At 43.0% G+C, this 21,153-nt stretch overlaps 2 protein-coding genes and 1 long non-coding RNA gene across 11 annotated transcripts; 1 reads left to right on the forward strand and 2 right to left on the reverse strand.

The window, feature by feature from the left end:
* Positions 1–68: 68 nt before the first annotated feature.
* Positions 69–11,029, reverse strand: tbc1d5 (TBC1 domain family, member 5). Of its 8 annotated transcripts, none has more exons than XM_088366017.1 (23): positions 10,859–11,029; positions 7,909–7,960; positions 7,692–7,799; positions 7,119–7,170; positions 6,870–6,978; positions 6,661–6,750; positions 5,987–6,061; positions 5,775–5,842; positions 5,596–5,698; positions 5,157–5,245; positions 4,986–5,036; positions 4,821–4,890; positions 4,582–4,754; positions 4,369–4,511; positions 4,152–4,258; positions 3,897–3,982; positions 3,095–3,375; positions 2,989–3,039; positions 2,645–2,841; positions 2,479–2,578; positions 2,331–2,410; positions 1,998–2,258; positions 69–1,465 (listed from the first exon to the last, which is right to left on the reverse strand). In XM_088366017.1, exons 3-23 carry the CDS (start codon positions 7,789–7,791, stop codon positions 1,190–1,192), a joined length of 2,562 nt encoding a protein of 853 aa, XP_088222143.1. In that variant the 5' UTR covers positions 7,792–7,799; positions 7,909–7,960; positions 10,859–11,029; the 3' UTR covers positions 69–1,189. The 8 variants fall into 8 exon arrangements, with proteins under 8 accessions (XP_088222143.1, XP_088222145.1, XP_088222142.1 ...); XM_088366019.1 differs by having other exon boundaries at positions 2,989–3,027; positions 3,101–3,381; positions 10,859–11,028; XM_088366016.1 differs by having other exon boundaries at positions 3,101–3,381; positions 10,859–11,028.
* On the forward strand, positions 6,265–10,733 carry LOC148379842 (uncharacterized). Its single transcript, XR_015855186.1, has 6 exons — positions 6,265–6,331; positions 6,987–7,198; positions 7,393–7,999; positions 8,265–8,361; positions 9,734–9,814; positions 10,313–10,733. It is a non-coding gene; the product is annotated as an uncharacterized LOC148379842 (long non-coding RNA).
* Positions 11,030–11,676: 647 nt separating the features above from the next.
* satb1a (SATB homeobox 1a) lies at positions 11,677–19,045 on the reverse strand. Of its 2 annotated transcripts, XM_088366011.1 has the most exons (11): positions 18,837–19,045; positions 18,254–18,486; positions 17,990–18,166; positions 17,332–17,458; positions 17,119–17,242; positions 16,438–16,546; positions 15,808–16,331; positions 14,655–14,852; positions 13,942–14,079; positions 13,070–13,270; positions 11,677–12,959 (listed from the first exon to the last, which is right to left on the reverse strand). In XM_088366011.1, exons 2-11 carry the CDS (start codon positions 18,471–18,473, stop codon positions 12,123–12,125), a joined length of 2,655 nt encoding a protein of 884 aa, XP_088222137.1. In that variant the 5' UTR covers positions 18,474–18,486; positions 18,837–19,045; the 3' UTR covers positions 11,677–12,122. The 2 variants fall into 2 exon arrangements, with proteins under 2 accessions (XP_088222137.1, XP_088222138.1); XM_088366012.1 differs by lacking the exon at positions 14,655–14,852.
* Between the last annotated feature and the right edge of the window lie 2,108 nt (positions 19,046–21,153).

Below are 21,153 nucleotides of genomic sequence, written 5' to 3' on the forward strand. Positions count from 1 at the left end.
CACGTTGTTTTTCAAATATATTATGTACGCATTTTGACTATTTTTAAGATTATAATTGGAAATGCCAGTCATGAAGAAGAAGGACTTTTTATTTGTAGTGAGTAATGCTGAGTGGGCAGTTGGGGGAGGAAGCGAGGGAGGAGGTTGTGTGAACTGCTTTGGTTTCCACCACAAATAGTTCACATTGGTAAAAGCTTCACATTAAAATCAATAAGACATCCCATCATTTCAATAAATCAGTAGAAACCGATGAAGGTTTTTAAGCATGGAAAAAAAAAAAAAGATTAAAATCACAGTGGGATTTTGTTCTGTTAAGAGGCACTATTTTTTTGAGAGGGGGATGGAGGCGAACAATGTCCTTGACAAGGAGGCCGTCATCCCTCATTCTTAACAGAGGCGTAAATGTCCTCTGAAGGGACACAAAGACATAACGTGGGTTGATGGTAACGAACAGAAGACATTACGAATCAGGCTCATCACTCAAGAGGACGGACAGACGGAGTCCTCTGTGAGATAAATTGCAGCTTAACTACATACAGTCATTATTTGGCATGGACAGGTGGGAGTCTACAGTGGTACCTTGGCTTACAAGTTGCACAATTTACATGTTGATTTTGAGTTGTAATGTGTTAGTGTTTATTAAAAAAAAAAAAAAAAAGGTAGTAGCAGCCGAGCCCTACAGTGCTGTGTTTGCATTATTTGTGCCAGCATGGTATTGACTTTCTTTTTTCTAACTATGGGTCCCCAAAAACACAAGTGATAGTCAAAAAATGCTTTAACGTGCTAAAAAAGAAAGCTGAAGGTGAAGAAAGTGCAAAAAATAAAAAAGTGAAAGTGGAAATTTTGTGCAATTAAGGGAATACAGAATTTCTTTGGAATCTATTGTTATAAAATTGTTTTTATTTAATATTGCACATGGCAATTTTTTCTTATTAAAAAAAAAAAATACAAAAAAAAATTACTCCAAGGTTAGTCAAGTCAAGGTACCACTGTATTCTGCATGGGTTTAGAAAGTTCTGAAAAGATAATATGGGCAAAGGCTGCCGCTCCATGTCGCAGTCTACAAGTGCAACTTTAAAAAGGCTAGCAGCTTCTCAAAAAGCCCCCTCCCTCTCTCCAAGTCCATTATGGCAACCTCACGAAGGAGATACGGTAAAAGAGGAAGTAGAGGCGGGAGTGGTTTACTTGTTCAAAAATCACTTGGGTTGACGATGGTGAAGTCCGAGTCCTTGCTGGTGGTGGAGCCTTCGTCCGGGCTGGAGGAGCCCGAGGCGCCGACTCCCGTCAGGGGGTCGTTAAAATTCCCGGCGGCTCCTTCGGGTTCCATGCGCACCAAGCCGCGGCCTCGCCTGATGGGAGGGGTGAGCGCCGATGCGGCCCTGCCTCCGTCGGCGCCCTCGCCTTCCTGGGAGATGAGGATGTAGTCTTCCCAGTTCTTAGCTTCCGAGCCCATGGAAGACTGCACCTGTACAGGAGAGGACGGTCTGCAATTTTTATTTTAGCGAGCTCAGCTGAAATGGAAATTAAAAAAAAAAAAAAAAACATGTCAGGCTTGGGGTGGATGACGATGCAAAAAAAATTGACATTGCACAAGGTTTAATTATGACCGGGAGTCCTTTGCCTCCATCTTGTGACATATATAAGCAATTACAAATCTTCTTTGGGGGGGGGGGGGGGGGGGTATCAATTATCTACATATCATCACTATTCGCAACTATGCACATTTACAGTTAAGTATTTTTTGAACAATTTGTTTTCCAACAAGGACCTGAATGGCAAAATTTACAACAGGTGTTTGAGCCATGTGTTACGCCAAATATGAACTTTTTGCATTTAGTTGGAAATTGAATTCCTCAATTTAAGCGACTTTTAGAGATGGACCCGCCTCTAGAAGTTGAGGACAATGAGACGATGTCAAACAGTGAGACAAATCTGAATTATTCCACACATTGAATTTAATACACATCATTCATTCTGTAGTGTCATCGCCAATGAACCTCGTGAGGCGTCATCATTTGCTCCTCCTCCTCCTCCTGCTGCTCCTCGTCGTCCGCCATCTTGCTCCCTCCGTCTCCGTTGGGGCCTCGCCTTGGCCCGCCAACTTGCAGTTGTCGATTTCCGCGGTGCGCGCCGAGAGCGCCGAAAACGGTTTCCCCCGCTGAGGTGTAGTGGTTGTCTGCAATGTTGATCTCCTCGTTCTCCCCGGCTTCTAACTGGCTCTGGTTGAAGCGCAGCGCCCCTTTGAGGATGTCTTTAATCTGACAGGAAGTGAGGTAAGAAGATCTTAAAAAATGTGGTCGCTTGGGGTGTGTCGCACTTTATCATCTCACCTGTTTGAGCCCCGCCAGTGAAACAAGAACCTCGTCTTCTTTTTGCAAATGTTCTTGCAAAATCACTTCCTGAATTTTACCTGAGGACAAATGCCAAAGAGAATTTTTTTTCTGAAGCAAACAGTTGGCGTGGATTCGTTGAACTTACAGATGTGGCTGTTCATCATCTTAGCACAATATTTACTCATGGCCTCCAAGTCGTTTATCTGTCCCTGCAAGAACGAAACCTGGGCCTCCAAATCCTCCTCCTGCCACCCATAAAATAAATAAATAAAATATAAAAAGATAAACAGCAGACCTTGAGAGCGTCTCACCGTCTCCTTCCTGGACATGCTCTTGCTGTGGGAACGCGAGCGAGTGATCTGGAAAAACGACTCTTTCTTGGCGGCCGGGAGGGGCGGCGATGAGGCGCTCAAGTCGCTTCCGCCTCTGGAGAGCGGCAAGGGCGGCGAGGATGACGACTGACGCGGCCTTGCGGCGAGGTTTTCAATGCTGGGAGAGGAGCCTTGGCCTGAGAGGGAAGATGAAGAGTCATGAGTTGAGAAGAAACAACAAGCCCACCTACTGAAGCTGTCTGTCATCTCCCCCTGCTGGTCATAACCAAGTATGAGACAGACAAATTGTTTAGCATGCAAAGAGACAAGTGGTCATGCTTTACCTTGGGTGTCGGTCTGCGTTGGGACCTGAGAAGCTCCACCTGAAACCGCATCTAACATTCGATAGTCAAGCTAGTGTGCGCAAGCTAATTAGCTTCTGTTGCGTACCTTTACCGAGATAGACGGGCATGCTCTCGGACTTCAACAGGCGGTAGTGCTGTGATTGGGCGTGGCCTTGGGTCGGAGGCGTCGCTTGGGTCGTGGGAGGCTCGGCGAGAGGGTGCGGCAAAGCGGGTGCCGAGGTGGAGGTGGGGGAGGTGGGACGCACGTCGCTGTTGATGGGCGACGCGGCGCCGGTGCCTGTCGAGATGGCCGGCGCGATGAGCTTCCTGCCGAAGTTGAGCAGACTGCTGGACACTTTGTTGATGTTCAGGGGGGCTGCTTTGGTGCTGGAACTTGAGAAGAAGGTCAAGTTAAGATCAAATATGGAATAAATGGTGGCATAATTTTAGAAAATACTTCTTGAGTGTTTACACCAAGTGGTAAGAACCAACGCTTTACTGTTAAAACTAATTCTGAAAAGTCAATACGTTTTTTTTCCTTGGGAGACTTATGAATGGTGATGAAAACATCAAACAATCAGATTAGCTTGGACCTTCAATCTTAAAAAAAAAAAAAGAAGCTTAAATAAAAGAAAGCGTGTTGCTTTATAAAGCTTGTTTTGTGTTTATTCAGTGGTAAAGGTCAACCTTCTGTATGCTCGCCAAAGACAATCGATTGGCCTCCAACTATTCAACTGATTCCAATGTTTTCATAATCATTTTTAAAAGGTCAATTTGTTCTGTATCCAGATACTTAGTGAATACAGCAAGTAAACATTTCTGCTTTATGTACTCACTGGTCAAAGCATGTGAGTTTTTGTTTGTCTAGTTGTCTGTAATATTTATTCTGTTAATGACTTTCAATTTACCGTGTTTTATTCATCAGGTCGGCGCCCCTCGTTTTGTAGTAATCCAGGTTCTGCTGGAACTGGTAGTTGACAGGTCGGGGATGGTTCTTCAACAAGCAGTGAGTGAGAGAGAGAAACATTTAGTGGAGTGAAAGCGCTTAATCCAAATGTGGCCGGGAATTTTTTTGTGAAATTGGCCAATATGTATGAATGACAACCTTGCGGAGAAATGTGAAATCAATTTTTAATCATCACACACGCTTGAGCATGACTTACTCTGGGATCTCGGAGGAAGAGAGCTTTCTGGAGCAGGGAGTTGATGTCTCCGATCGGAGGGTAATGCATGAGGAGGCCGAGGCAAGTTTGGAAGTTGCTCGCAATCACTGAAACGCAGAAGACAAAATAGCTAAGATTAAAAAAAAACAAATAAAAATAAAAATAATCAAACTGATTTCACTATACAAGCTAGCTTTTGGGTTTGAGTGGAGCTTACTAGCATCTCGGATGTAGAGCAGCATGGCAACAAAGACGTAATCGACGAGGTCCAGGGTGATGCTGTCGGCAAACAGAGCGTCCCAAACCACCAGCAGGTCCTGAAGTGGAAATTCACGACCGAACAGCAAACGCACCCAGCGGCTGAAGGGTCACAAAAAAGTCACAATTTGTCTTTGTGTACAAAAAAAAAGATAGAAGTAAAAGAACTGACATTCCGTAAATTTGTGGGGCGATTTCCAGCCGGTTGAGATGCATGTGGAGCTCCACGTCGTGCTTCTTCACCAGCAGATCCTGGATGCGGTTGACTTTGGTAACTATGGCAACAGATGGCCCAGAGTCCTGAGGCCGGGCAAAAGGGATGCTGGTAAGCATTTCTTCTTTACCCTGGAGTTATAAAGTCAGATTAGTATAGAATGAGCCAGATTACAAAATGGTGAATATGAAACTCACCCGCCTCACTTCTCTTTCATAGCAGGAGAACCACGGCTCTGCCGTTTCCATCAGTAGAGAGAAAAGTGCACTGAAGGGGGGAGGAAAAAAAAAAGTGTATGAGACAAAGGATCAAAACGGTTGATAATTTCGAAAATAATAATTTCCACGCCTATTCAGACTCACTAGGCATCATGCTCGAGGTACAATGGATCCAACACGCATTTCATCTCCTCGCTGTGAAGACAAGAGATGTAACTATAATCGACAATCCACATGTAACAAGAACATCAATGAAATCCTCTCAAGACAATAAAGCTTCAACAGGTCAAAGGTCGACAGAAAATAACGAGTGACCTGGCGCTTGCCGTCTCACTGGCGTGTTGGAAGGCTTGATGGTCGCAGTGAAGCACGAACACGATGGGAGCCAGCAGTTCATGCATCCCCTGCGGACGGACGGACAGGATAGTGTGGAGGTGTTTAAGGGGCCAGGCGGGCGCGAAAATAGGCTTCATTTGTGTTCAGTCTTCTTTTAATAGTGACGCACGAGCTTTGTAATCCATAACGACAGGTTTAATTTAGATATTGTTAGCGGCTGCCTGGCCATGTGTCACTTCCGTTTTGCAAGTAAGATGCCAGTTCCTGGCGCTTGTTGCAGACAATGTTAATGACTCCATCACAAAGCCACTCGGTTACTTTTTGTTCGGACACGTGGAAAGTTTTCAGGAATGCAATTCGCTTTTTTCAAAAGCCTAGGAAGCCAAGTGTGTCAGCGGAAGTGTTACAAAGCCCATACCTGCTTATAAAGTAATTGTTCATTTTCTCTGGCATAGCAGAAGAGAATGTCAGTCAGCTTGGTCCGCACATCTTCATCTTGGAAGTATCGTATCTCGGGAAACCTTGAGAATTAAAAAAAACAAAAATGAATGAGATTGGAACAGCAGTCAAGTCAACTGGAACTGGAATGTTACATACGTTCTCAACACATCTTGTTTTATCATCCCCTTCAGCTCTTTATCCTGGAAGAACTTGTTCCACGGGCTCTGGGCAGGAATAACAAATAGGACTCAGAATTCAGGGAAAATGGTGATGGAGTTTTAAGAAGCACAAGCCTAATGGCATGAATGGAGTCACATGCACACACAAAAAGAAATTATATTGATGAACTAGTGATGTGTTTTACGCACCTCCTCATCTTGGGACAACGGATTATTGACCACTAAATCCTGCTGGCCGGCAGCCTTGCGAGGGTTGGTGATGTGCTGTATGCAAAAAATAAACAAATAATATTTTTTTAAATGATTTGTGATGTTGGGAAATGAGCTAATGTCTGTTATAGAAGAAACTAACACAGCATAAAATATTTTTAGTATTCAAATTTGTATATTATTTGATTGATTATATGGCACAGTAATTATTAGACCACGTTATTATACAGACACGCTAGAGGGCGCTGTTACGTGCCGTTGACATCAAAGTTTCCTGACATCCTTCTTATTTTTCATTTTGTGGACAAAACACAAAACATCGAGGTGAGGAGATATGTTTTATGGGTCTTATGTTTTATGGGTTATTTTTTTATGTTTGTACCGTTTTGTATTAAAAACCTATAAGTTACAGGTCCAAACGTTATAGCTTTTGCTAGCTAGCTAAAGCCATTAATAGCTAGCATAAATTGTCTACTTGTTAGCCGTTTCTCTTTTTATCCCAAGTTAGGTGAAGCAACCATCTACCTATAGTATTAAATTTTTACAACTTTCTCAAATTAATGAAATCATAAAACGTTTGACATTTACATACGTCATTCTGGTTCAGAATAGCCCATGGTAGTTTTGATATGAAATATCAACAAAGCTCTCACTGTTTCTTTAATCTTCTCATACTGGCCCCGAAGCTCCTTGGTCTTGTTGATCCACTGACTCTTATCTTCTGGAAGAGCCTCCAGATACAACTGTGGAGAACCAGTCCAGGATGCAGCAAATGCATACAGTAATTTTGCACTTTTACAGCTCTATTAAAAAAAGGGACAAGTGTGGGCAGTGCTGCTGGATCCATTTGGCAGTCAGTCACCTTCCAGCATACGCTTCGAAAACGGCTGCTCCTCAATCTACCGCTGATGCCTGCCTGCCGGATCCTGGCCAGGTAATTACTGTTGAGGAATAAGTCGTCCCATTCTTTCCTGCACAGGGAAGGCGGGGCGAGATATTTATGAAGATCTCCACCTATTATTCATCTAAAGTGGCAAGCGGCAGTAAAAACCAAGAGGCCTGGCCCGGAGTTTATGATGCGCCCACACAAGTAAACACTGCAAATGCTCACCTGTACGAGGGGAAGGTTGACTGTGACTGAGTGGTGCTGTCAAGAGAGCCTCCTGTTGAGACAAACACACCCACGAGAGGGTAGGTAAAGGTAATAAAAATAAAGATCCATCATGTTTTTATCGCGATAAAAGCAGAAAACTTCCATAAACGCAAACTTGACTTTCCACTGTTTCTACATACTGTAACTTAAATCCACTTGAGGCAACGTGATGATTCAGAGCAGTATTCTTATTTGTCTTTAATGACGGTAATATGTCTAATTTGGCCTGCAGGTGAACACGCACTCAAGTCTGGAAGCTGTCTATCAACATTAATTACAAGAGTGGATCATTCCACGGGGACACTCAGTATGAATATTCATCAGTGCCGCAACATGCCAGCCCCTACAATTTAGTGCCACCCCCCCACACACAAAACAGCCCCTGGATGACACAAGTCACTTATGTGACTCATACAAAACAGTCAGTACAAATATTCAACTTGAAGAACAGTGGTAAGCGTCGTTTAAAATGCTAGGAGAAAAAAGGGCACATTTAAAAAGTTTTATTGCGATCACTAAGAGATGACCTACTGCTGCGGTTCTTGTTGGTATTGTTGAGCGGGTCGAAACCCGTCTCCTGCAGCTCGTCTGCCTGGAGCGGGTGGCAGGTCTCGAAGTTGGGGTGCTGCATGGCCCGATCTGTGATAAGACACGCCAAAATCACACAGGCTGGTAGACCAAGCAAATTTATTCCAAGTATGAAATTCTAATATTCACTGGATAATCTGTTAAAATTTGCTCTACTTACAATCACAGTTTCAGAAGTCCCCTCAGCCAAGACTCAGAAGAAGAGGACACGTCTGCACGGGGAAAAACAATCACGCTACTATCAGTGCACGGTAACAAAATCAATGGTGGGATACAAGCAGAGTTTAATTTGAGAGAATTAAAAAGAACACTTCATTATCGACATTTTTGTCATTCCTTAGATTATGACTAAAGAAAACAAATAATTATACTCTCAATTGACTTTTTTTTTTAACCACGGAGACTTTAATTAGAATTTTAACTGTAAGGCGAGGCCAGAAGCAAATACATTTTAATTACTGCCGCAAACTGCCAGGTCTTTTATTTTACGGTTTGTTATGTGCTAATATCTTGCAGAGCTTTATTGGAAGATGACACAACGATAAGGGATGTTTTTGCAGTTTTGTCAACATGGCCCAGTACAGTTTGGCGATTCTGTTATGATCCTAAAAAGGTGAGTTCAAACCAATCAGCAAAACAATCATATTTGTTTTCAACTATGATATCACACAATGATACCGAAAGAGCAACGTAATGAATTCTAATCCCAAAAGCGAGGGAGAAAAAAACAAACTCGTCTTAGTAGCTCAGAGAACTTTCTCAGAAAACAAAGGCAATCTAGGTTAACCAATTCTGCCTCCAGTCTTTATCCGGTTTGGGATTATTGCGCATTTATGAAAACGGCTAGTTTAATACAGCGGCCGACAGAATAGCGGGCCTCCTCTTTCCATTTATTAATTGTGGAAATAAGACGACAAAGGAATCTCTTAAACCTATTAACCATGTGAATGGGAGTGCCGCAACATAAATCAGCTCCACGCCTCATCAAAATAGAAATCATTGTATGCATAATGTATGTGCCTGTGTACTTTCTTTGGACACATCTTCAAACGCTGGGAAGCAGTTGCATTGCAAACTTATATTTTGCCCTTTACAAAAATCCAGCACTCGTGCCAAAAATAAAATCTCAAAAAGTTATTCTGACACGACATGAGTCCCTTCAGGCCTCACACACCCAAAGCGTTGTCCCATCCTTCCAAAAATAAGAATCATATTTGAACTTGTGTTCTGAAGAAATTACTTGCTTGATAGAACTCGCTTCTTGGCAGCCTGAGTAAGACAAAAAGGATTCTAAGAAATCAACTTCAGTTATTTTCCTGAAGGCATTGATTAACATGCTTTTATACCTGCAGCTGCTGCAGCTAGACATTTCTAAATAATTGAAATTGCAGAAACACAGCTACATGAACATTCACAACCCTCGACCAACTTTGATGGTTGCCATAAATCCCTCTCGACTTGAGAGCAACTCTAACCTTGTGTTTCTGCTTGATTACAGCCGCGGCATTACAATCTTTAGCGTCATGAGAATGTTCGGAAACAGGCAATCAGCTGATGGTTCAGGGGTTTCACTTCAGTACATTGCAAATTCAAAAGCACTCCTTCTTCCAAGTGGCTTGTTAAAAAAAAAAAAAAAAAATACAAGTAGGCAGCCCACAAAACAGACACAGTATTCAGTTTCGATTACATGATAAAGCACAAGGGAACGCTTGTTCTGAAGGTTTGCTCTGAGCTCCTTGGACCTCAAAGGTGCCATATCAATCAACACTACTGAATGTTTCGCTGAAGGGACAGCAGAATTTCTGCAGACAAAAATCTTTAGGCCTGGTTTCAGAAAAATCACCATCAAATAAACTCAACTGATTCTGAACATTTTAAAATAAACTGATGATTTTTTTTCCCCTTAATGTGAATATTATCAGGGAGCAAAAAGAAGCATGGCAGACAGCCCAGCTAAACAAACTCACATGCTTCTCTTTCCTTAGAGCCCGTGCATGCAGGAGCTCTCGGCCGGTCACATGCTCCAAAAGCAACCAGGAACAAGTGCCTGGCTGGCCTTAAGCCTGGTAAGTATCAAAAACTTTCTCAGTCAAAACTGATTCAATTACAAAAATATGCAACTGAAGAAGCACATAGAGAGGAACAGGAACACATACATCACTCATTTAGCATCAAATTTGACATTTTTAGTTGCCCAGGAATCATACTTTCTATCTTAGTCACCCGCAACAATGGCCAAAGTAGTTCAGACTAACCCACAGATGTCAAACACACTAAAATCGTATTTTTCACATCAGTCAACCCATAGGAAATTATCTGATTTTATGTAATTGGTGCAAAGATTAGTTAAATACAACAAATAACGTCTCTTTGTTCATCTGTATATGCCACTGATGTATGGTAACAGGCAGAATAATTAAATGCTACAGGCAATTTATCTGTATTCAATATATCATATTGAATTTGCATTCCATTTTTGTTTGCTGGCATGCAGATACCACTTGCACAAATTTTAGGCCTGCTGCAACACACCTGATTTAAATGATCACAAAAAAAAAATTCAGGTTTCTACAGAGCTAGCTGCTGATCCCGATTATTGTGTTGCAGCAGGGAGACTTGCAGTAACAAATTCGCAACTGCGTTGGCATGACCGAATTGCATAAATGTTTCTGCAATGCATATGGATAAATCAATTTCTATGGCTCAACACCAATCCGAAGGTAGGCCGATCAAAAATACGCATGGCCACATTTGAGGCCAAGACAAAACATCATCATATATGGTTATTATGAATTCAATGTTTAACTTAGATGATGGGAACATTGAAGGCACATTCAGACAAACATGAAGGCAGAATCAAACGCCGATCCACAACCAGTATGCACCAATTTACGCTGCAAATAAATACGCGCATTTTACTTGGACATGATAAGAAATGTACTCAATATATGTCACGAAATGAAATGAAGCATAAAAGCAACTACACAGTACGCTATGTGATGTTAGCTCAGCTATTAGCACGGCCCGTAGTTACTTCCGCCACACACGGCTAGCTAACTCGCCACCGTCAAGTTGCGACAAAATATTTTCCATCGTATAAAAATACTCACTCAAGTATTAACAGGCGAATGCTCGCCCGTACACGACCATGTCCCTGACTGTGATGTGTTCACAGAGGAGCCAGATTTGGGCTGTTTGGAAGAGATGAAGCCTTGTAAACAGTCGCGAGGAAGTCAGGATGTGCAGCGGACCAGCTGACTAGTCACGTGACCAGGTTGATGACGCTGGGGGCTGCAGGTAAGCAAAAGCCACTTTAAAGTCAGTATTATTTATTTTTGCATAATTTAGAAAATAGACATCATCCCGATAGGACTAAAATATCGAAATGAATAAAAAGACTAAAATACACTGACCAGAGATACAAATGTACTTTGCTACTCGGGGAAACAATTCAACAATATTATGACGTTTTGATTTATGCAGTGAGGCCTAATGAGGTTTGACAAATACTTTCTTCACAAGGCTTTAAGCAAACACTCAATAAATCTAATGCTGGGAAGGGGGTTATGAAAAGAAACACATTTGTGTGTGGATGAATGAATGCCATCATCACCTTTACCGACGCTGCATTTCACAAGTGCCATTATTGTTATTATTGCTAATATTATTGATGGTGAGGCTTTCACGACTGCTCGCCGGCCCCGATGACAGGATCACCATGGAAACGTCTACGATTTAATTCTACCCTAATCAAATGAGGCTTCAATGTTGAAATGTAACCCTTTCACTGCCATATGCTAGCAATAACATGACTTTCAGGAGGAGAAAAACTCAGAGGAATATATTTCAAGACAGAAAGGAGACTAATGAGACACAGATTGATAATATAGATGATTGCTGCTGGGATGAGTCAGTGTATTATGATTGATTCGTTCAAACTGTTTATTTATTGAGTCCATCAGTAACGATCAGCTCCAAATGCAAAAACCTCACTGATCCATCTATCGGCATCGCTAAAGTACGATATTACTAAATGTTTTACAGAAGGAATAAACTTTCACTTGAAACAGGGGAAAGCCTACGAAAAAAATGACGCATCATTTTAACAAATATTGTAAAAATACGCATTACATGATAGCAGACGGACACACAATTCTGGTCAGAACTTTTTTGAAACGCTACATGACAGCTACAGTAGTTTCTATCTGAGCCCTCAGTCAATGTTTTTTATTTTTTTTTTGATATTCAAAATGGGAATGAAATGACCAACAGTTTCATGGATGTCTTACACCACAAGAGGAAAACAGCTCGTGTTGTAAACAACTGAATTGGATCTCATATAGACTCCAAAGGTGAAGAGAAGCTTCTTATGGCTTAAATATGTTTGAGTTCAATGCAAGTCTCATCTTCTTCCTTCATTTTGGGAATGGTTTGTGTGCTAATATCCAACCCGTTCAAAGAAATCATGTTCATGGTGTCATTTAGTCTGTTCTGCTCGTTCATTTCTTCAGTTTCAGCCTTGACTTCCTGTTCCTCCTCAGTTCTTTTGAGTGTGGTGGTCCTGTCCGTCCAGCCTTGCTGGCTCTCTTGTCTGTATTTGAGGATCTGACTGCAGCACTGATGCTGCTCCCGCTGTCGACCCGATATAAGGTCATGGCTATTGAAGAAGCCACGGATCATGTGTTTGGGCAGGTCCAGTTGAGCTGACAAGGTGTGGACCGCCTCCTCGTCTGGGTTGAGGCCCACATCTTGGATGAAGCTCTGCAAAATGCCCAAGGCTTCATGGGGGACATGTTGGACCTCACCTCTAGGATCAGCTTCGGCACAACTCCCGAACCCGTCACCATCTTCATCCTTCAAATTGGGGAACGCTACTTGAAGCTTTTCCTTGATCGTCGCTTCCTTTATGCTTTCTCCACCTTCATCTCCTTCAGTTAATGGACTTTCGGCATGATCCACTTTCATTGGATAGTTCCAGTCCATACCAAAACTGTCTCCTCCTTCTCCTCCTCCCTCAACAAAGTCCTCGCCATTGCTATGGCCGTGGCCTTGCACACCGACTCTCAAAAGTCCCCAGTTGCCCCCGTTCTCCATCTCAGCGGGTGATGCGGTGCACGGTTGCCGTGGAGACAAATGAGGTCCTGCTTGTGGATGCAAGGGTTGGTGAGGTTGCAGATGGTGTTGCTGAGACAGGAGAGGGTTGCGTTGATACTAGGGGAGGAAGAAAGTATAGTTTTGTTGTTAGGGTTAACCTTGCTCAAAGTCCACGCTGTGATTAGATCTAATTATAAAATAGCACCCACGTGTTTTTGCCACCTTACCAATACATTTTCGTTGCCGAGTAGAGCTCGTCTCTCGGTGCAATTCTGCGCAGGGGCGTTGATGCTCTCCTGTTCGTAAATTGCATCTCTTTCAGTCTGGGGCAGGCTCAAGAAACGACGAATGGTGCTCAAGTTATCCCACAGGGTTCGGTTCTCCGGACTGGGATCTTCCTTCCAACGAAGTAGCTCGCACAACCAACCCTGTGGAACAGACCCGACATATATCGTTTCCTGTTAATCAGCTCCATAAAATGACTTTCCTAAGCACGCGCAGGCTGAAAGAAATTCACAAATTCTATAGCGCAGTTGTGACACACAAAAAACATGGCTGCTGCCCAACACTAGCATACAATGCTCTCCAGATGCACAGGGGAAGATATGACAGAGAAGATCCGCCTGCCAAATAGCCGGTTAATACACGGAGAGAAAGAGGGAGGGAAGAGAGAAAGGGTGAGGTCAATAGAAGTATTAATAGCATAACAGAAGAGAAAAAGAACCTAAGGGGTGTCCGACCCCCCGCTTTTGCCACCATGCCTGGCGAATGACCTCTATGCATCTTGATGACAGAAGACAATAACGCTGGAGGAGAGGGGAAAAAGGAAGGAGAGAATATTCCTCTCATTCCGCGGCGGGAAATTATCCTCTAAACAAAAGCAATAACAAGCTTATGGGGCTGCCATAAAATAGGAGAACAATAAACATTCATGCTTGTGTGTGCGTGTGTTTCAGTAGAGCGCATATATGAACGTAAATAAGCAGAATGTGCGCCTATTAAAGTGATTATTTTCAACACAATTGCAATCAGACGCGCTAATGATCGTTTTCTATACAGTACTGCCGCCACATCCTGGTCTTTCAAAGAATATTAATACCTGGCTCTTGGATGCGGCCACCTTGGCGAACAAAGCCTGAGACACCTTAGCTCGTCTCATTTCGTGCTGAATCTCTTCATAGATGGTGGAGCTGACGTTGAGAACGCAACGCTCTGTTGTGACTGGGGACAGTCGGGCCTGCAGGGAGAAACCAAAAAAGGTTGCGCAATTGCTCATTTTGACGCATTTGCATATTAGACCGGTCACCGATTTATTTGTGAATGTACGCACCTTCTTCGAGTTCATTTTTGGTCACAGAAAATAGCTTGAGTAAGTTTGACTCAAGGCCAATTTGTATGTGCGTTGTTCACTGATTTGAAAAAGCACTTATTCCACATATAATTGCCGGTTGCCATGGCGAGAGAGCCGGGGAGTGGGCAGCCTCAACTGAATCAGGCTAAGTGAGCATTACAAAGTGATGATCATCTGGATCAAGGTCTTGTCTTAAGTGGATGTTAGCAGAGTGTAAGTTAGATGTTTTTTTTTTTTCGGTCATTTGATTCTATTCATGGTGAGATTTAGTGCAGGCAAGAATCAGACCTTTGGCTGACATAAATGAAAGTAATTATTTTTTGTGTCGTCTCTGTGTACAATAGGAATAAAAAAAAATCCTTTGGGTTATTTCTACGCTTAACTGAAATAGAGCAATTTTTGTGCAAAGTATTGGCATAATTACTGTGCAATCTATTTCTGAGTTCTTTCAATTGTGAGACCTGAGTGCATCTTGGGGGGGTGTTGTTGCAGCCGGGTGTGAATCCAGTCAGGATTCGCTCTCTCTCCTCCTGGTAGAAGCGATCTCGTTCTACCTCGGGCAGCTGCAGGAAGCCGTGCATGGCCCGCAGGTTGACCAGGAGGGACTGCGAGGCAGTTTTCGGGTCCTCCTCCTTTCGTAGAATCTCTGAGAGTAGGCCCTGGTCAATAATGAATCATGTTTTGTTCAGTTGTGTAAAAAAAGCCACGTTTCAAGTTTTGCATTGGCGTGAAAAGAAAAGCTCTCCGTATTCATCTCAGCCTTAGGATTTCAAAGCCCCGCATGGTTGTGAGCCAGATGCATGGCTCGCATTATTCCGGGTCTATATGCGTAAGCCGTCAAACCCCATGCGCACGTTCGAGGGATTTAGTTCCTGGAAAATAAGTTGGGAGGAAACCGACTTCCAAGTCGTATCATCCTCAGATTGAGCCTCCAACCTCTGCCTCGCTAACAGAGTGGAGTCTAAAGATGACAAACGATCCCTCCGCTTCTCCGTGGCATCTTGGAATAATGCCAACTTGTACGGACGACGCTTGGGAACCCTGGAGCTGGCATTCGGGAAATACGGGCACGGATAATAGCTTGCTCTGCTTATTGTGATGAAAATGATAATGATGATAATAATATTAACAAGCCTCCTTTGAGCCCCATTTCTCCGGGAGTGCCGCTGAATGTAAAGTGGCCTCAGCTAATGTGCCATTTTAATATTAGAGGCGATGTGAGATTTGGCAATGAAGAGGGCTAGAGGAAAAGAAAGATGAAGAAAAAAGACTGATTGACAATTAAAAGGTCAAATGAATAGAAACACTTTGGCGAGTGAGAAGGAAGAAGAGGTGGAGAAGGAGAAAGGATTTCTCCAAGGGCTTGTGATTAGGTAGCCAGCAGCTGCTTCAGTGTTGGCACCAGATTTTTGCTGCAGAGAGCTGGCACAACCATGCTCGCACATGCAAATGGAGGAGAGGGGGGGGCATTGCGGCAAAGGCCACGCCAAAATGCTAGCCAAGTGCTACAGTTCAACTTCGACAGGACAGTGAAAATGAGAAGATAGCTACAAAAAAGTAGCATTGCGTATTATTAGCAATTGTGAGACAATGACATCATCAAAAGTCGCATACCTGGGTCCTGTTGAAAGCCACTCGAGCAAAGACGGCTTGAGAGATTGCCGCTCTTTTCATTTCTTCCCGCACGTTGTGGTAGATGTCATTGGGCACATCGACCGGCGTCAGACACGACCCGGCCGACGTCTGCTGCTGCGGCGGCCCGGCTGGAGGAGATCCGTCCGGGCCGCACTGGGGCTGCTGGGGATCGGGCGCCTTGGGGAAGACCTTGGCGGGAGCCCTCCCTGCAGACGTGTGGTTGAGATACTGTTGGGAGGCCGGAGAGAGCCCCTGTCCTGCTAGCATGAGGCGTACGGCGTATTGCTGGTTGAGAAGTTGAGTCATGACTTGCTGCTGGGGTCTACTGAGAGTCTGGTTTAGTAAACCAGAGTTGCAAATGGTGTGAGGGGCCGCCCCAGCCACCATGTTGGCCATTCCGCCATGGAGGTAAAGGAGGCTGGAGCTCTGATCGGACGGGCTGCCGTTGATGGGCTGCTGAGTGGTGGCAATATGGGACGACTTGTCTGGCAAACTGTCCATCTCTGGTGAAGAAAGGATAGATACTATTCATCGATTGCAACCCCCCCACTTTTCCGTTTCCTCCAAAATGGCGTCCACGTTGTACACGACTCGTGCAGAGTGACTTACTGTTGCATTTGGTGGTCTTGAAGTGTTTATACCATCGTCCAAACTCCTGACATTTGGCCGTCGAGACGTTGGCGTAGTAGGTGCAATTGACTATGGACGAGATCATACTCTGAAAGGGTCAAAGGGCAATGGACATATTGGATATTAATGATGTTTGTTATATTGAGAAAAAAAAAAGAGCATATTGCATGCCAGCATGTAATCAGAGGTCATGTGAGACATCTCTCGTTTTTTTTCTCTCGCTCTATCTCACACACGTTTTCCCGCAAGACCATCCTGCGCAATCTTTACATCTGATTACACCTTTCATCTCCTCATATTTATTTTAATCTGTGTCTTGCAATCAGGCGGGGGGGGAGTTAAAGAGAGCGAGAGGGAGGGAGGACTTCGCTCATTTCAGATCTTATCAACTGAGATGGAAAGAATATAAGGAAGATGGGAGATAGTGAGCAATTTCTCTTATCTTACTTGTCCTACCCCTAAAGGAAATAAACGATTAAGTTGATAATGACGGCTATCCGTAGTTGTGTTTGCGGTCGGGGAATGTTATGTTAAAAAAAAAAAATGGTTGGGCTAAATCAGAGATAGTCATCTCACTCCCTCGTACGTTATCTGGCTTCACATCTGGACTTTCTGTCTAACTATTGGCCCACACAGTCTGTGTGTGTGTGTGTGTTAGACCTGAGATAGAGGACACTCCTTGGCCAAGGAACTCTGATTCATGTCCTTGAGAAGTTCCTTCAATGAGTTCCGAACTGTAGAGTGCGTCCACTGCTCTGCTGGCAGGTCTTCCAGTCTGGGCCAGCTAGACAAGGAACATCATTTATGTGTGTTGATATAAGCAAATAGCAAAAAGCTGGCGTGTACATAAACAGGACCGGGAGTTTGACGTACCATTGCAATTGTATTTTAAGGGTGATAACATGGTGGACATCTTGGAGCATCTCAGCCACTGTGGCATCTGGAGCATCTGTCACACTCGAAAGAGGCAGCGGGTTCCACCTGCCCACCTGGATTAAACCTGACACACAAACATGGCCGACTCTGTAGTAGTATCTTCTTATTTGTTTATATCTTCATCTCGAGTCTGTAATTGTACGGATGGCCAAAAGTGCCCAAAATTAAATAAATAAATCCACTGGCAGGTTTAATTAAAAATGTAATTAAATAATTAAATGTTGCAGTTATTAATTATGGGATTAAATAAATTATGTTCTGAAATATGTCGATTATTTATTTTTAAAATAAATGAAACATTTAATTTATAACACATCTATTTAATTATTGAATGGCACATTTATAATATATTTAGAAAATACTTGAAGGTTTCTCCTACTTTCTGCTTCTTACTTTTTGCTTGCAAGTCACCAACAGTCCCCACTGCAAAAAATATTTTTTTTATTGCAATCATAATTAGTATTACCAGTATAATCCCCCTTGTTTTTTTTTCACATTATGAAGATGGGCAGTCTAATTTCTAATGTTTAAATAAAGACGCTCTCTTTGGATAAAGATTTGTAATTCGTGGAAGATCTAAGATCCAAATTTGTACCTTTGGCCTGAGCAGCAGAGCTGTGTGAATAGCCCAATGTGAGCAGGGCCATTTCGATGAGCTGGTTGAAGAGCAGGTCTCTCTTGATCAAAACAAATTCGGCATGGTCTTCTTTCCTCTCGCCCTCCGCTGGACTTTCCATGTGCTCCACCACACAGAAGACAGGCAGCAAGCTTCCTGACGTGGCAGGAGAGAATAGAATGCAACTGGAATTAAAGTCATCCTTTATTTGAGAAAATGCTGAATAGTCCAAACTGATTTTACCTCTTGGCTGATGAGAGTTCTTGTGCTGATGCTTCCCCGCCGTAGTTTTCTGGACCAGATAAGGATTTTTAGTCCCGGGACTGGCTTGCTTGCTCCTCTCTTGCACTGTGCATCCAACTCCATGTTGCTCCAGACGGGCCATCTTGGCAGAAGGGGGCCTTGGGTCTGCATTGAGATCGGCGCCCTCTGGTTTCTTGGCTCCATGACACAGTGGGTCCATCTGTGGAGTCACGCTTCATAGACAAAGTCGTTTGGAGTGAGTGGACCAGGACTTTTGATTGCGCCTGAGCTGCATTGTATTGATGGTCCCTATGCATGCCATTAAGAATTCAAATGCATCTCTTAGATTCATATCCATTAATAATGCAATTTTCCACAACAAACCAGCTTTCGCGCAATCGACGGCAATTCTACAGCACGCTCAAAATAACACGCTCTTAGCCCCACGTTCCATATGGTATTCTTCAAAGTTTAGTCGGAACCAACCAGTTTAAATCGCGAGAAAAGAACCCACTAATATTATTAGAATCGCGTTTCTTAAACGTCGACGCACTGAGCGAGCGTCCAAGTAGTTTTCGCGTACCTCCAAACACCCTCCTCATTGCTCCGATCATCCACTCGGCTCCTCGCCGTGGCGCGATGAGAATTTGCAGGCGATGAGAATCTGCTTCCGTGCCGAGAACAATACGCGATAGACGTTCAGGCTGCAGTCTCTTATCTTATTTATAGGCGTGCGTACACGGCCAGTTGTTTTGCTGGTTTCTCCTCCAAAGACCACAGTGCATGCTCGCCGGTAGGGAGGGAGGGAGAGAGGAAAAGGGGGAGGGGGAAAAAGAGAGAGAGAGAGTGAGAGACGCACACACCAGCTGCATTAACATATGGTGTAATAATGAATTCACTAGCGCGCCCCATAAATGTATTAAATGTGACAATTGCGCATAAATCTATTTATTAAATCCTACAGCATGCTGTGCACGCTCGTCCATATTATTGGCTTTAGGGTATTGGAGCTCTCCATGGTAACAAAGTGGATGAGAAACAAAGGTTGACTGTCATTAACTTGCTGACATGGTAATGTTGTTGATAAAGCAGCCATATATTTTTTTTATTGCTTCCTTTTACCCGCAGTAGCAGTCGTTGATTACATTATTGGCAGTATTAATGGTCTACTTGTATTTCATGATAGTACTATATTCTTAGTAGAAAAAAAAAGTCATGGTTGACAAAATATTCCTGTTTATATGTAGCCCTTCTTCCCTCCATCGTCTTGCTATTTTATTACCGTCTTGATATGTTGTCAATGAGGCTGGCACGCTAAATGATAATTAAGGCCATTACACGCTCACTGAGCCTGTTACCAGCGCATGGCACCGAACGCAGAACACCTCATCCCGGGAGACACCGAACTATTCACACAGTCGTGTATGGCTCTAAATTAGGTTAGAGTTTCATTGCATTGGCTAATAATGCGATGCGGTGATGTAGTCATGATCTACTTGGTGAGCCCAGTGAGGTGCTTTTATCAAAAGCAGTGATAGAATCGTGTCAATCTGGTCTCGTTAAACCACATAAACTTTACGAGTTGCTTTACAGTCCAATTTTTATCTTCTCTGACAGTTTGTGTGATCCAGTCAGCTTCTGCTTATACGTCACAAGTAAGACCATTTCTCAAAGAGACATTCATTTCATCATTCATCAAACGCATTTAATGTCGCAGTCCTCAAATGACAAATTCTGTCGTTTATAGCTCAGGTGAAGCATCACGGCTGTCTGTTTTAATTGCATTAAATGACACGTTTTGGATTTACTCTTTGTGCTCGGTTGGCCTTACGGAACCTCACCCCCGGCCGATTGACTCATACCACTTTACATGGATCTCATACTGCAAGTGTTTGAGCCTGAAGTCTGCTTGAACTTATTTTAAGGTGATTTATGAATCACAGCCTTGAAGTGCGCAGTGACTCAGCCGTAAGAAATGATTTGATAACAGTGGTGGCAAGTAACAAAGCACAAATACGTTGTGGCTCTCAGTAGACTTTTCACTTGTATGTATGTATATATTTATTTATGTATGTATTCATGTATTCATATATTCATGTATTTATTTATGTATTCATTTATTTATTCATGTATTCATTAACTTATTCATTTATACATTTATTCATGTATTCATTTATCTATCTATTTATTTATTCAAAATGTTTTATTTATTTATAACACCGTGTGGGGCCCCCTCCGCAGAATACTTCTCCATGCATTACATCCTTGAGACGCCTCTCGTTTATGTCCGCTAGAGGGCAGTGTTGTTTTTCCTGATCGCGTTTGAGTTTTTATTATAGCCACCAACGTTTGAGCGTTTATTATAACCACCAAGTGGCGCACAAAACTTGCTTTTGTGTCAGCCTGGACTGGTGTGTTTGCTTAAAAAGAGAGTGATGTTGACAGATAATATATTCAAAAGCCATCCATCTGTCTCTAAAGGAAGTGCTTCAATGAGGTCAACTCCGTTCATGAATTTCTGTTTATAAAATATTGCTTAATAATAAAACACAATTGCGAATGAGTTGTAGACTACAATATCTGCTTGAACTTCCTATATGTTGACCTTCTGTCCTAATATTGGACACTTTATTAGGGACCCCTAACAGACTAATTCGAATTCAGCCATGTTTTACAGTCAGCCTTTATATTGTGACCAAAGTACCCCGTATGATGGATATCTTAGTTGGATTTTAAGCAGAAAGTAATTTTACAGACACGTTTTTGCTCACCATTTGGGATGTGTGCGCAAACTGAGAAAAGTGAGAGTGATCCATGTCTCCCACCATTGCACGCTGGCGACAGACGATCATTGAAGCCAGTGACAATAATGCCACCGCGCTGACAGGCAGCCCTCGCCC

This window comes from Syngnathus floridae, chromosome 21, assembly GCF_059516105.1.
Source record: "Syngnathus floridae isolate MCC-2025c chromosome 21, RoL_Sflo_1.0, whole genome shotgun sequence".
Classification (NCBI taxonomy): domain Eukaryota; kingdom Metazoa; phylum Chordata; class Actinopteri; order Syngnathiformes; family Syngnathidae; genus Syngnathus; species Syngnathus floridae.

Bases quoted from the DNA above. Each gene is read 5' to 3' on its own strand.
- tbc1d5 (XM_088366014.1), bottom strand. From the start codon at position 7,791: ATGCAGCACCCCAACTTCGAGACCTGCCACCCGCTCCAGGCAGACGAG. The intron at 6,979-7,118 runs GTGAGCATTTGC...TTCCCTGTGCAG, and splicing joins TCAACCTTCCCCTCGTACAG to GAAAGAATGGGACGACTTAT. The intron at 3,040-3,094 runs GTACGCAACAGA...ATCGAATGTTAG, and splicing joins GCCCGTCTATCTCGGTAAAG to ATGCGGTTTCAGGTGGAGCT.
- satb1a (XM_088366011.1), bottom strand. From the start codon at position 18,473: ATGGACCCACTGTGTCATGGAGCCAAGAAACCAGAGGGCGCCGATCTC. The intron at 16,547-17,118 runs GTCTAACACACA...TGACCCTTTCAG, and splicing joins AGGAGTGTCCTCTATCTCAG to AGTATGATCTCGTCCATAGT. The intron at 16,332-16,437 runs GTAAGTCACTCT...TTTCTTCACCAG, and splicing joins CAAGACCACCAAATGCAACA to AGATGGACAGTTTGCCAGAC.